Raw genomic sequence first — 14544 nt, 5'->3', positions numbered from 1 at the left:
TTTAGTAACAAAATAATTTATTAACTCTTAAATCGGAAACATAAATTAAATATATGCAACACTATCTGCAGTTCCAGCACATAACAAGTTAGAAACATACGATACAATGCTAATAGACTTTTTTTTCCATAAAACTGTTTGCTGACCTTTTGAGCAGGGCAGGCACTCATCACTATGAAAGGAGCAAGTGCCCTCCTCGCAAGTTATTTACTCTTTTGGTAAAAGCTTAACCTCTACCCCTGCTGCTGGGCTCTTCTTTCCAAACAGTTTTTGAGTTAGGCTATAAACAAAGCTAAAAAATAACTTTGATTTAATATCAAATTCACACACACACACACACACAGTTTTTTTCTGGTAAATCATCTCTGAGGCTGAAACTAACTCGAATAAAAAGTGCAAAAACCACTGGACTATGACTCCAATTCCACTGTGATGTAATGCGTAAACATCCCTGCTCTGAGAGTCTCCATTATGCTGCAGCGTCTCTTTCTTCATTATTGCTATCATTTAAATTACACACAGAGAGCTCCCCGCTATTCACATGAAGTAGAACTACCCCTACGAGAGACCATAAAAGTGCAGTAGTGACGGGCCGGGACAGTCCATTCCCCGTGGAAAGGCACAGCTGGTGTCGAGGCGGGTTTGGGTCAGCCATGCGCGGTTGAGAGGCCTTGCCAGCTGAGCAGCAGCGTGTTCTCGGGGGAAAGCTTTGCTGGGCTCGGCTGCTCGGCCATGAACCTTCGGAGCGTTTCCGAAGTGCCCGGGCGCAGCCAGGGCTCTGTTGCAATGGAGTCACCAGAAGCGGGCCGCTGGCCGTCCTTGGATGGAGAGCGCTTCAACAGGTCGTCCGTGTCCCCAAAGGAAATGTTGTCACCTGGGGAAAGAGGGCAGCAAACATGTTGAAGGAGAAAAAGCTTCATGCAGCTTGTCACATCACTGCCACACTGAACATGGTCACCTGGAATAAAGGCACAAGGCATAATGCCTTCAGGGGGCGTTTGTTTCTACTTAACACGCATTTCAGATGTTCTGGGGAACGGGCCCAGCACAGTCAGTAAATCCTACAGGCCTTCCATGGCTAATGCCAACCGTTCCTCCCCACGTCAGATTGACACGGGGCAGGTACAGGCAACCGGCGTGCACCTGGCAGACTTCTTGCTTTCCTAAAGCCTCCTCTTGCAGAGAGGAGTCAGATCTGCTACTGCATATATGCCTATATAAATATAAAGCCATTAAATTACAGCGTTACAGCCACTCCTGTAGAGACAGCCTCTTTAAGCTCAAGAAAGAGAAATATTTTAACACTGGTAAACAGCATAAATGCAAATGAATGTACACATCACAACACATTCCAGCACAACTAATAATACTAAGGCACAGCCATTCTGAAAAGCATCCTAAGATAAAGTAATTATTTAAATTTTCCAGAAGCTGGAAGTAAGAACAATTATAAAGAAGAGATGATAGAGAACAAGGGCAGAGAAGCAAAAGGAGTTCACAGGGCAAAAATGTTTGGATGGACTAAAAGTAGTGAAGGGTTTGGGTAATACATTTGTTTAGAATACAGAAGCAATGAATATGAATGGTGGTTTGGGTTGTGTTTGTTATTTTTTTAAGAACTGAAAAATCACAGTAAAATGGCTATAATAAACAAAAAAAAAAATGAGCTGGTTGTAAGAGTACCCATAGAAACAGAATCAGAAAAAAAAACTGCCATCATCTACACTCTCATTAAGTTTAGAAAAAGGACACTGATACTGTAATTACCTAGACAGCATAGCAACTGCCCTACTGAAAGAAAAAAAAAAAAGAAGAAAAAAAAAGACTTCAGTCTCATATGAAAGAATTCATTAGCACAAATTGCATCAGCTAAATTAAAGGCTGGGCATCTTGTCAACATCAGTCAGAAGTTTGATTTCTTTCCAGTAGCATTTCAGTTATGCAGCTGGATACCCACATCCTCCTGGTAGCAGGGACACACTGCCACGTGAGGTACAATATACACAGGACAGGTAGAAGTCCTGTCTGTACCACAGTCCTGTCCAGGCTGATCAGAGAGGAGTTGTTCTTCTAAGTTTACTCTAAAATACTCTTGAAATTTTCTGGGCAACCACTTGCAACAGGTACAGCACTCTGTAACTAATTCCTGTTTGAAGCAGATGCTCCCTGTTAACTACAGGCCATATATTAATGTTTGTTCCTCTAGCTAATGTAATTACTTAATATTAGCATTTCCTACATCAGCTTTAATGCACAGAGCATACCTAGGTGAGCAGACTTCTGCTGGATTTCAGTCAGTCTGCGCAATCGTTCCTCATTTTTGCCCTTCATCTGATCAACATCAAGGCTGAAGTTGGAGTGCAAAGAGAAGTTGTCAGGCTGCAGCAACGGGGTCTGGTCTCGTGGAACATCTTCCTGCAGAAAACACAAACATACACAAATCCTTCAGTAAAGCTGCTTCTGGCTGGGATAGGGTTAATTTTCTTCATTGGGCATCTCTTGTTTTGTTTACTCTTTTTTCTTATTAAACTGTCCTAACATTGACCCATGAGTTCTCACACTTTTACCTTTTACAACTCTCTCCTCCAACCCACCCTGGGGAGTTAAGTGAATGGCTCAGCTACCTGCCAGGTTAAACCACGACGATAATGCACATATATAAGCTAGTTGTCCTTTTTAAAAGTACCCGTATCATCCAGCCACTAAGGACCCACAGGAGCTGTCTGACCAGGTTAGATTTGTGCTCTACCTCCATATTTAAGTCCATCTGGTTATCATACTTACAGTGCACTCCAATGCTTTCTTCCTTATTCGTCTCCTCTCCCTTGCAGAAGGTGCAGGCTGTGATGATAAATTAACTTCTCCTAAGGCTGGAAATGTTTCTCCATTAGCACCTGCAAGAAGGTGAAATCATTTTCAAAGAGACCAAAATTCTACAGTGTTCAAACCCATTTATGCTTCAAAACAGGTCAGTGTATTGTGCTTGACCTAACCACAGGTATCAGAGGCACATATTTAACATGGACTTCTTGCATGGCACCAGTGCTACCCAGAGGCACAAAAAAGACCAAGGTAGCACAACAGCAGCAAGGGATGAGCTTCAAGCAAAGGCAAGGAATAGCTTCCACAGAGAGCAGGCATTTCCCGTCCCACAAATCCAGTGCCTGACTTCACCATATCTTGTTTATACCGAGACCTTTCGTGAAAGCAATGAGTGCTCAAGTGAGAACAAGGGAGAACACGAGGCAAATTGACAGCACAAAAGATATAATCAGATGGCAAGAATGTTTGGGTGGAATGAAATCAGCAACGCATTTCAGTAATGCACTTGCTTTACAAGTGTACTAAATTATGCATGTAAGTAAGTTGCATGGGATTTATGGTAATGTAATCAGTTCCTTAATCACATCTTAGTCATATCCTGGCTTTTTCATGGAATAAAGTGTTAGAATCTGTTCATACAAAAAAAGAAATCCTAATTTTTTGATCACATCTCACATGACAGCAGTGGTATGGGGGGGTTAAATCCATGTTCATAATATAAATGAAGCCAAAGGTGATGTCTCTGCTTCAAACTATTTTGCTGATTTCCCCTTCCTTTACTAATTCTGGAAACTAATTCAAATGCAAACTGTTTGAAACAGGTTTTTTTCTCCTGCACCAGTAACTGCTGCTTGAGTGCTGGTTTGTGGCTCTGCTGCTGGCTGGGTGCAGTCACCAGGCTCCGTGCTTTAGTTCAGTCCCTCTCATACCCCAGTAAAACACATCCTCAACAAAGAGGGAAGGATCCTGAATGAAGGGAAATACAGAACCCGTTGCCACCAATTACTTTGTGACAATGAAATGATGTTTTTTTGGGAAGGCTCTTAGTCTAGTGTGACACAGTAAGTTAAAAACAAGATAAATATCTATGTACATACAGATGTACACACACTAAAGAACAATTCTGCAGTATTTGTCTTAAATTATTTTTTTAATGGACACTGTGATATTAAAAATAAACCACAACCATGGAAGTAACGTTTGTTTTCATTTGCTAGCAATTTCAAAATAAAATTGTGATGAAATATTAACTATTTCATTATTCACGAGTTTCGATAACCTTCAACTTAAATTTAGAAATTAACTTTTTATGGTTAAAACCTGCAATACTTATGTTTTGAAAAACAAATTTGATCTCTACTAATAACAAGGAAGTTCATAGACACAAAAACAGGTAATTTTTAAAAAAATGTTCATATTACTTTTTTTTTTTTTCTCCTAGAAATAAAGATTTTAGTCCCTTCTCCTCTTCTACCTCCCCCCCAGTTTCACCAGAGGCAGAGCACGAAGCATAATTTTGAAGGGTACATGCCTAACAATCCATTTATCAGACTTTGAGTCAGAAGGTAACATGACAGTGCTATTAGAGTACAACAGTTTGTTTAAGCATGTGAATTTATCACAACAGAAACAAACTAGAAGCTACAGAAGTATTTATTTTTATTTTTTTGCTTTGTCAGTGTAAGATGCTACTAGGTCCTTTAAGCATCTTTCCTTCTGCTGTGCAGCCATGCTTTCAAATCACTGCATTAACACTCCCTAACTGTAGGGTTTCAAGCGACCAAAAAAAAAAAAAAAACGATAACCCTCTTTATTCCCAATTAAGATTTCTGACTGTAGGAAAGACAAATTCATTTGCGATGCTGTTACCTATTACCAAATTGAGTTATATTTTAATCTTGTGTAAAAAAAAAAAAAAAAAAAAAAAAAAAAAAAAAAGTGTTATTGCTTTTCCTAGGAAATGAAAAGCATTATTAAAATCCACCCCAAGTAAAACTGCTTCCCAAAAGGCCCCCAGAAAACATCAGCACAATTCACTGAGCCGGTAGCCTACTGATAACAACGGTTTTTTATCTTCATTTCAGGGACAGAAGTCACCAGATTCATATTCAAATTTTCAGTAGCTGTTTATAAAAGTCAAATAGCACAAAGAGTAAAAAGTTTCTGTCAGTGTCCACAGAACATGTTTTTTAACACCAATAAATGATTTATGGAAAAAAAGAAAAAATAAGTGTGAATAGTTTCCTACATTAACTCCACCACCTCACTAAGTTGCAGAAATCAACTGGAGAGGGAAGAGGAGGAGAAGAATGAGGACTATAAAATCCATGAACCTTCATGAAATCGGCTAATAAAAGAACGGGGAGCACCACGTTGCACAGGTGAAGCAGATGACAGGAGATGCTTCACACAAGACAGTGACAGATGTGGAAGTTCATCCCCACCATGCTGCTGATGTTAAACGGCCACAGGGATTCAGAAATGCTGATCCCAATTCATGGCAGGCAGCCTGCTGAGGACCCAGCTTTTCGTGACTTACTAAATACAAACACATTTGACTCGGGAAGCCCCTCAGCTACGAACCACTCGAGGCTGAAGAGTACCCTGCAATGCTGCTACACGCCTGCCCTCCTCATATTCTTCCCCAGGCACCTCTTCTGGCTACTATTAGGCACAGGATATTTCGCCAGATTCCAGACCATCATATCAAGGGACACTAAACACCTTTTCATCATTTGGGCAGCAGATAACAACTAGTATTGCCTAATCTGAAGAGTCTAATGCAGACTAAAGAGAGTACCAAATGCATTAGAAAAGTCTAAAAGCAATATCCTGAAAGCCCTTCCTAAGGCCAGGTTCTGCTGTGTACTCCAGCACCTGCTAGAAATACTTTTCAAACGAAAAATCTTGCTCTTAAGCAAAAGCAGAGATTATAATCATCAGGATATGGAAATATATCTAGTTTCATTAAAAAGCTTTTGCAGGAACCAACTGCATTTCCCCGACAGGAAAGAATAAAAAGCCTCGTAACATTATTTCCCATTGAAGATACAAGAGAATTTCAAGGCTCTGTAATACCTATTAATGGAAAAATAGCACTTAGAGACCTCAGCTGTGTTGGTTTTTTTTCCTCATTTCTGATTTTTAGTTAAAAAAACAAAACCCAGAAAATCCCACTAAAAACAACCCACAAAAACAAAACAGATAAAGTTCCTCAACAAGACTAAGATCCCAATCGGAGCACTACAAAGGAAGATGCTTTCTCACGAAAAGATATGAAGTAGTGTGAGGCTACTTAGCAGCACCATTAATTTTAGGCATGATCTACCCAAATTTATTGCAGTACAACCCCATAAAGATCTACATTTTTATGTGGAGTAGTAATTTTCTAACACTAAAAATCACAATTGCTGTACCCACTGCAACTTTTAAAGCAGCAATAACCATTGTAGAGAAACATCATTATATTTAACGGCGTGTTTGTACATGCATCATCCCACAGTTAAAGGGAGCTATAAACTCACCAATAAAAGCGCTGTCGGATTCCAGCAGGGAATTCTTCAAAAACTCATCAGAGTCATTTCTGAACTACAAAAGGGAAACAGAAAACATGCCAAGTCAGATGTCGCTGTGTCTTTCGGAGACCTAATGATAAATAATAGAAATTTAACATTTGCTGAAGCTCTGCAAAATAAATAGCAGCTATGCAGTGCTCTGTAGGCTATAAAGGCTTTACTTCATAGCTATAAAACAATGCATTTTTTAAATATAGTTCAGTTCTCTGTAAGCATTGGTTTTTTTGACTTTCTGTAGCAACATCATGCGCTGAAACCATCTACACATGGCCACTATTGTGGTGCTTTGTGTAACCCACACATCCACCAATAAATGCACCCTAGTCACTCTGCTTGAGTTTTAGAAAAGTCAACGCTAGGTGCAAACCTAAAGCCAGCTTCCAAGGTTTGTACAAACTTCTGATCAAATGAAGAAAGATTCCTTATGTTTCACTAATCCCACCACATACAATCTCTGGCATTAAAATAGCAAATATCTGTGTAGTAATAACAAGCACTTAAGAGCATGGCTTACAGCTCATTGCAGAGTCGCAACCATTTGTTACAGGAATTCTACTAGGAAAATTTATATTGAAAATCACTCCAAAATCAAAGTAATGGGAACTATCAGAGGAAATGGAACAAGAGAAAATTGTTACGGTAAATCACTGCTCTGAAGAAGAATTCCAGGTAATAATTTACAACTTTAAAATGCATTAAGGTTTGGGTTTTATTTAAATAATGTTCCCCTTCTGTATATGGTTACAGTATTATCCTTGAGGCGAATGGCTTGGCTATTGCACAGTCTTTTATCTTGCATGGTCCCACAATCCCATGAGACACCACTGAACTCTGCTGTTCTATAGCTGGGTTAGTAAAAAAAATTCCAAATTGACAGCACTTTATTGTGCTCTTCTCATTACATCAGAATATAAACATCTAATTTGAGACACTAAGTCTAATTATTTACTGCTGTGTGAATCACTTGAGTCATCCAAATTCACAGCAACTGCTACTGGCTTGGCTTTTGCTACTAATTCACGCCCCCAGATCACATGAATACAAAGTACAGATGAATATTAAAAAAAAAAAAAAAAAAGTTTGAGTATCGAACTATCTCTGTATACAAAGATAAACAACTTGTACATCAAATGTAACGAAGCTGTTATTCATTGTATTAACAAGCAAGAGAAATAAGTAGTCTTGCTGTCTTGTTACCTGCCTGTTATTCTTTCCTCCAAATTCTATATAAGCCACAGAATTTAACAATTATGTCTCACACTTGAAAAAAACAAAGTAATATGATTTAAAAAAAAAAAAAAAAAAAAAAGCTGTTTTATTCTTACCAGTCCCATGGTTTGTAGGTTACAGCCAGAAGCAGAATCATCTTCATCAACAACCACATGCACAAGGGACAAAATCATAATATTGGAAAAAAAAAAACGGTTAATACCAAAACATAATATGCTGATAAAACTTGTAATATTACAAATATATATATATATGCATTACTACAGCTTTCTTAAGAATTCTGTATATTTTAATGAATCATTTCAAAACATTTGAATGCAATGGTCATGGCAGTTTCCTTATGTCAATTTAAGTAGTATCAGAAAAATCAAACAGAACTCAGTAGTATATTATTTCTGAGCATGCTGGGCACGTGTGCACCTTGTTAGGGCTGCACTTACCAGTCTCTCCCAATCAGCAAGCACACTTTTCACACCAGAACAATGTGGCTCACAGCTAACAAAATCAGCCATTTCTCGCATCGCTCAAAACCTGGTTTGTTGACTTTAAACACATTTTTCGGCAGAAGGAAGTATAACTATTTTTGTTACTACTGGAAATTAATTCCTTTAGAAGACAGAATTATGCTTCATTCAACGTTAAAATCCCACTAAATTGTACTGATTTCTGAAAAAAAGTTCTCTATAATGCAACAGTAAGAACTGGTTCAGTGCTGTGTTTACAACAATGCTGTAAACACTTGTTATAGATGGTTCATGTCCAAGTGTTGTCTAAATAGTAAGAAAAATGTCTGTTTGTGAGATGGCAGCATGGCCTAAACCATCAAATCAACACATCAAGGCGCAAAAGTTTGCTGCATTTTTTTTTTGGGTTTCTGTTTTACCCTCTCGTGTTTCATTTACTGAGACCTTAAGATCCTCATTTATTATTTGAATTACTGCATCTTAAAAGATAACCAGCTGAACAGCTAGCAAGACTTTTTAAAATCAAATTAAATAAAATCATGTTCTGCACCCTGCTGAATCCTAACGCAACTAGAACATGGAACTGAGAAAGCACACCAGGTTAACTAAGTCCAGATAAGTCAGAATTTAAACTTCCCAAACTATACACAAGAACTTCAAGTACTAGGTCTTCCAACTATTATCCTCCCTTCCCTAGCATACGTATCATTTCACAGAGGAAAGTACTTGTCTAAGGACAAAAATCCCCAGTCTGGAGAGCACAGGTGACCGTCTTGAATGTTAACCTAACAGGATCTCATGCAGACTGGAAATACAAAGGAGCAAGCCCAAGCAACAGGAGAAACTACAGTTTAAATATTTAATTTGAAGATTTTATAATGCCTTTCCTATTTCCTGCAACTTTGTCTAGCAAATCTACGCAGTGTGTACCTGACCCTGTCTAGCATCGCAAAATCACAGCACACTGGCTCTCACTCCTCCTGGACTGACCAACAGCCCACTCCTGCTAAGGCACTCCTAAGTCAAGCAGAACCCAGAGCTTCAGTACAACTATGTCAAACCTGTGCCTCCTCTCCTGTCTCCCCAAAAAATAATCATCCAGAAGACCAAAAAAAAAAAAAAAAAAAACTTCCTTGTTTATAGAGAAATACCAAACATTTAAAAATATTTTGGACATATAAAAATTACTAATTTTTCAGATTCCACTAACAGTCAAAATATTTCTCTTGTAATGTAAAGAGAAAAAAAAAAAAAAGAAAAACATAACAGTAAGCATGTAAGGTAAAGGACATTTCCATATAGCGTAGGAAAACAGGCAAGCCTCTGCCACTACAGCCTACAATACGGCATCTTACCCACAGTACAAAACCACATATTGCTTTAATTCATCTTCCTTTCTGCCTCGAATCAGACAATAAAACCACTCATCTATTTTCAGTGAGGGGAAGATGAGGAACTTGTCTCTGAGGAAAATGAGCTGGAAATATAGAGATAACATGGTAACTAATTAATTACCTCGCTCAGTACACAGCGACAGGCCATAAAGCTAAATGATGTTGTAAAGCTGTAAGAGAGATTGAGAGAGAGGAAAGGCTGCTCAAGGATCCTCCATAAGCATCAGTGGAAAGTCATTTTAAAAATCAGCTGCTTGAGTAACTAATCTAAGTTGTTGCAGGAAATGCCTGTTTAGGTTGTAACCATTCAAGCTTGCATTACCCATTTAGCATTAGCTTTTGTCTAAAATGACTGCTCATCCTTAAAATTAATGAAAAAAGGCAAATTTGCTTTCTAGCTGGTGGAGGTTCCTCTCCAGACAACATTAGATTGAAGCCTTCTCAGACTGGCCTATTGAAAAATATTCGAATGGAGAAAAAAAAATAAATAAAAATCAAGAACATAGTTCTCAGCTGAAGGTAGCAAGTTCTTTTTCATCGTTTCAGTCAATCCAAGAAAGGGCAAGACTGAAGATAACCCTATACACAAAATTTAGATGCTACGTGATACCAGAGAGCTTGTAATCAGCTCAGATGATGATACAGATAGGCTTACTTGAGACTGCAATGTTCTATTACACCTTTAGCAGTATTACACAGAATCACAGAATCACAGAATTTTCTAGGTTGGAAGAGACCTCAAGGTCATCGAGTCCAACCTCCAACCTAACGCTAACAGCCCTCCACTAAACCATATCCCTAAGCTGTACATCTAAGCGTCTTTTGAAGACTTCCAGGGATGGTGACTCCACCACTTCCCTGGGCAGCCTGTTCCAATGCCTCACAACCCTTTCTGTAAAGAAGTTCTTTCTAACATCTAACCTAAAACTCCCCTGGCTCAACTTAAGCCCATTCCCCCTCGTCCTGTCACCACGCACGTGGGAGAACAGGCCAACCCCCACCTCTCTACAGCCTCCTTTAAGGTATCTGTAAAGAGCAATAAGGTCACCCCTGAGCCTCCTCTTCTCCAGGCTGAACAGGCCCAGCTCCCTCAGCCGCTCCTCGTAGGACTTGTTCTCCAGGCCCCTCACCAGCTTCGTCGCCCTTCTCTGCACCCGCTCAAGCACCTCGATGTCCTTCTTGTAGCGAGGGGCCCAAAACTACACACATCACTTGAACACTAAAACCTCTGTCCAAGAAACAGGACACCCTGCAACGCTCACCAGGGTACCAAATAAAACACCCTTCAAGTAACTCTCACCTTCTACATCTTGGTATCTGTTTTGTTAATGTCTCTCACCTATGGGTATATGAACTGCTAACACCACCACCAAGCCTCAAAGCATGACCAATAGTAAGAGGCATTCAACTTCTCTGAATATTTTCCGTATTTACATCTCACAATTTTCCATATTCCATAAAGCTCTTTAATGTTTATCATTTACTTCCTGTTGCCCCACCTCAGTAATTAAATATTTGAATTAATAATAAATTATTGAATTAATTTAATTAATAATAACTTGGGATACTACTCTTTTCACGACTGTAAAAGATATCTGGATGAACACTGCATTTGAAGTTAAACAAAGCATGCAAGAGCAGGGCATTACATTTATTTCTCACTACTGTTCATCATATGCAACAAAAAAAGTTTTACTATGTTAGGCTGTTAAAATTTTATTATAATAGGATGATTTCTGTCAAGCAAGACAAGGAACATGTAATTCCAGAACCTCAAGCCTGCCATGACATCTTATGCATGGTTTCTAAAGCAAAACCTGTTTAAGGATACAGATTTCTGAAACTATGAAGCAGTGAAATCATGACTGAAAATAATATGTTACAAAAAATCTAATATGTTACAAAAAGCAGGAAAAAGAGACACATTGGCTGCAATTTAACCAATTCAGTTTCAAAGCCATCTACTTCTTCAGTGAAGAACTGAAGAAATGCCATAAGGAACTTACCAACTTACCTGCTAACGCTTCTATCACAAATCATATATTTTTTTGCTCTACATTTTTCCTTATGAAATAGTTACCAGCCTACTTTTCTCTTGCATTTTTCTGAAGTTAACACAAAAAGGTAGTTAAATTACTTTAATTTACTTAAAGTAGGCAGTCACACTAATAAACAAAGCCATTCAATACTTCCATGCTCTACATTATGACAGAATTTCAGCATTCTGGTGCTTTCCTCTTTTGTATTGCAGTGCTGACAGTGAACATCAAGGAAATAAAAGTAGAGCTGGCATTTTTTAAACACCAAACACAAAAACAATAAACAAAATCACTGAAATTATCTCAGTCCATTCATTCCTTACCTCCTGTTTCTCTCCTCATTCTCATTCTGTCAAGTTTCTTCTGCTGCTCCCTCAACAGTGCCTGCTGTTGAATCTCTAGCGTCTGATCATCTTTTGGAGGGTCAGGGTACATGTGTCTCAAGCCTATGCGCGTTTCAGAATCTAGAACCAAAATAGGAAATTTCAATTTTGATTTAAACTAATACTTCTGAAAAACATCTTTGAAGAAGCATATACAGATACAAAGCCATAAGAAACATTTTTTTTAAATGGTGACAATGACCAAGATGATGAGCCACCCTAGCAGGAGTTTTGTAACTTTACTACAATACCAAAAATATTTTTTTCTGTTGGAGTAGAAACAAAGTTACATAGAATCATATTTTGTTGGGGAGTAAAAATCAAATTCATTCTACTTTCAATAACATCACAGTACCAAATGCATAATAAATCTAGGAAGCAAGGACTGGAAGCTAAGTGCATGTCCTAACTGATAATTCTATATTACAATGCCGAATCTCTTTTGGACCTCACGTACATGACAGGAAAATAGTCCAACTCCAGAAGCAGAACTAATGAAGGATGGGTGTGCTCTTTCCCAGAGTGTTATAAGGCACTATATATCACTTTTTATGATAGGTGTAAGAGATGCAGGTCAACATACCTTCACTTGAAATGGCTTGAGCTCTTGTTTAATTTCAGGATGTGATATCTAGTTACAAGGCCCTTACAGAAAAAGAGTAATACTTTCTTCCCCCAAAATCTAGAATGCATTAGAAATTTAGAGTGTGTCTAAAAATCTAACTATAAATTTTACGTGACTTGATTGAATCAGATAATAAAAATTTAACAAAATTTCCAAGGTATTCTATAAATCCAAACTTAATAGAAGTTTACAATTATTTCATAAAAGAAAAAAACATTTCTCAATCAAAATTACATGCATTCTTTAGAAGACCACATACAGTGTGCCAACAAATGCTAATAGAAAAAAATCTGAAAGGTTTCCCCATCAACTAAATGTCAGGTGGATGTGCAGTGACTGGCCATAGCCACCATCTCATGGTGCAGTATCTATGTATCAACAGTTAAACTGCAGACACTTGAAGAAATGGCCACACACAGAGACACACACATACAAAACGCTGTCCACAGAGTGTGTCGTGTATGGGCAGAAGCCGTGAAGTGGCTGGTTTTTGCTTTGGGCTTTTGTCTTTAAATGCTGGGTAGCATAGAAGATAATAATGGATGTTTCACAGCCTTCCTTCCTCAACAAGATCTACCTACCTTTGTATTTAAGTTCATTAAAATCCCAAATGTTCTGTATATTGACAGGATCTTGTGCATCCCTTGATGAAGGTCGCCTTACTGGAGCCTGCAGACGAAGTCTGGCCATTTCAAATATGTCTTTTGGATTCTTCTCTCTCTTCCCACTTGAAAAATGCGTAAAACAAAATATAGTTTAAAACTGTGATATTCATGAATTCCATGAAAACATAATTTAATACTACTTATATCGTTTATTCATTTAGTATAATTCTTTAAATAAAGCTATTGCAACAAGAAAATAATTTTGAAAATAACAACACTATATATTGCATTATAAGAAGGAATAATCTACTTGAAACGAACAAAAAAAATCCTCTTTATGGAATGGAATTAATACTGCTGATATGATGAGTCTTTTCCAACTAATTGGTATGATTACCTAATACATTTTGGAAGCAAACCAAAAAGTTTTAAATCAAAGAGGCAGGATTTTCTGTAAGGAAATAAGTACTTCCACAGCAGTGTACTATTCATCAGGTAATACAGTCTCCAGATACAAGTCATAGGAATATGACTCCAGATACAAGCTATAGGAAGAAAGGTAATGCAATAAAATTCTACGTTTGACATCTGTTTTTGGAACATTCTCTAAGACTACTATAACTTCCAGTGTTACCAGTACAGCCGTACAGCCAGTCTTACACTAAAATTTAGAAAGATTCTTGGAAAAAACAACCAACCAACCACATACGTTAGAAAAATGAAGAGAATTTTCTATACAAGTTTATGTATGCCCTTATGTTTTCATTTCACTCGTGTATATTAGCCAACTAATACTAGCTACCAATACACAGTAGCTTTGAGTTACTGTGCAAAAGCTAACTTTTAAAAATTAAGATGAAATTCTTACCGCGTAATCGGTATATCATCATCACTAGCCACATTTAGCAACTGTTCCTGCAGCCGCCTCTCTTCGCTACGGAGCTGTTTCCTCATCTCTGATAACTCATTTATCACATTCTTTCTTTCCTCTGGAATTTAACACCAATAATTTAAAAAGTGCTAGAGACACTTTTCCACCTACCTCAGAAGTGTGAGGTGAAAAAAAATCTGATAAAATGTTAATTGAAACAAGGATTATATAAACACAATAATTTTGTAAACTAGAAATTAGGGCAGAGCTTGAATTTTAAGACAGCAGAAGGACCAGATCACCACAACAGCAGAAAGCATCCCAACTTCAATAGAAATGTTTTACTGTATTTCAAACAGGAAAAGCTAGGAGGCAAGTGGTTTTGCCAGTAAATAACCTTATTTTGCTATTAGCAAATGTACAGTCCTTAGAGACAGAAGACAGGAGTTGAGGTGGTTATCAGCACATAAAACCCATTTCTGTTTCCTGACTCCCGCTGGATAGTTTAAAAGAGAGAGAGATCGATCTGCCTAGT

At 37.9% G+C, this 14544-nt stretch overlaps 1 protein-coding gene across 15 annotated transcripts in view; it reads right to left on the bottom strand.

The window, feature by feature from the left end:
• The window catches only part of CSPP1 (centrosome and spindle pole associated protein 1), a 57741-nt gene continuing 43197 nt past the window's right edge, over nucleotides 1-14544 (bottom strand). For 14 of the 15 annotated variants that reach the window (XM_084510234.1, XM_084510226.1, XM_084510222.1 and 11 more), the window contains 8 exons: nucleotides 14007-14127; nucleotides 13115-13260; nucleotides 11849-11989; nucleotides 7724-7764; nucleotides 6348-6411; nucleotides 2785-2894; nucleotides 2265-2415; nucleotides 1-874 (listed from right to left, as the gene is read on the bottom strand). In XM_084510234.1, coding sequence (XP_084366360.1) covers nucleotides 648-874; nucleotides 2265-2415; nucleotides 2785-2894; nucleotides 6348-6411; nucleotides 7724-7764; nucleotides 11849-11989; nucleotides 13115-13260; nucleotides 14007-14127 — 1001 coding nt within the window. In that variant the 3' untranslated portion in view covers nucleotides 1-647. Of the gene's footprint in view, nucleotides 875-2264; nucleotides 2416-2784; nucleotides 2895-6347; nucleotides 6412-7723; nucleotides 7765-7804; nucleotides 9657-11848; nucleotides 11990-13114; nucleotides 13261-14006; nucleotides 14128-14544 lie in introns of those variants that run through there. The other variant, XM_084510227.1, reaches the window with a different exon arrangement.

The sequence above is a fragment of the Aythya ferina genome (assembly GCF_964211825.1).
Source record: "Aythya ferina genome assembly, chromosome: 2".
Classification (NCBI taxonomy): Eukaryota; Metazoa; Chordata; class Aves; order Anseriformes; family Anatidae; genus Aythya; species Aythya ferina.
This window is presented reverse-complemented; position numbering and strand designations above follow the sequence as displayed.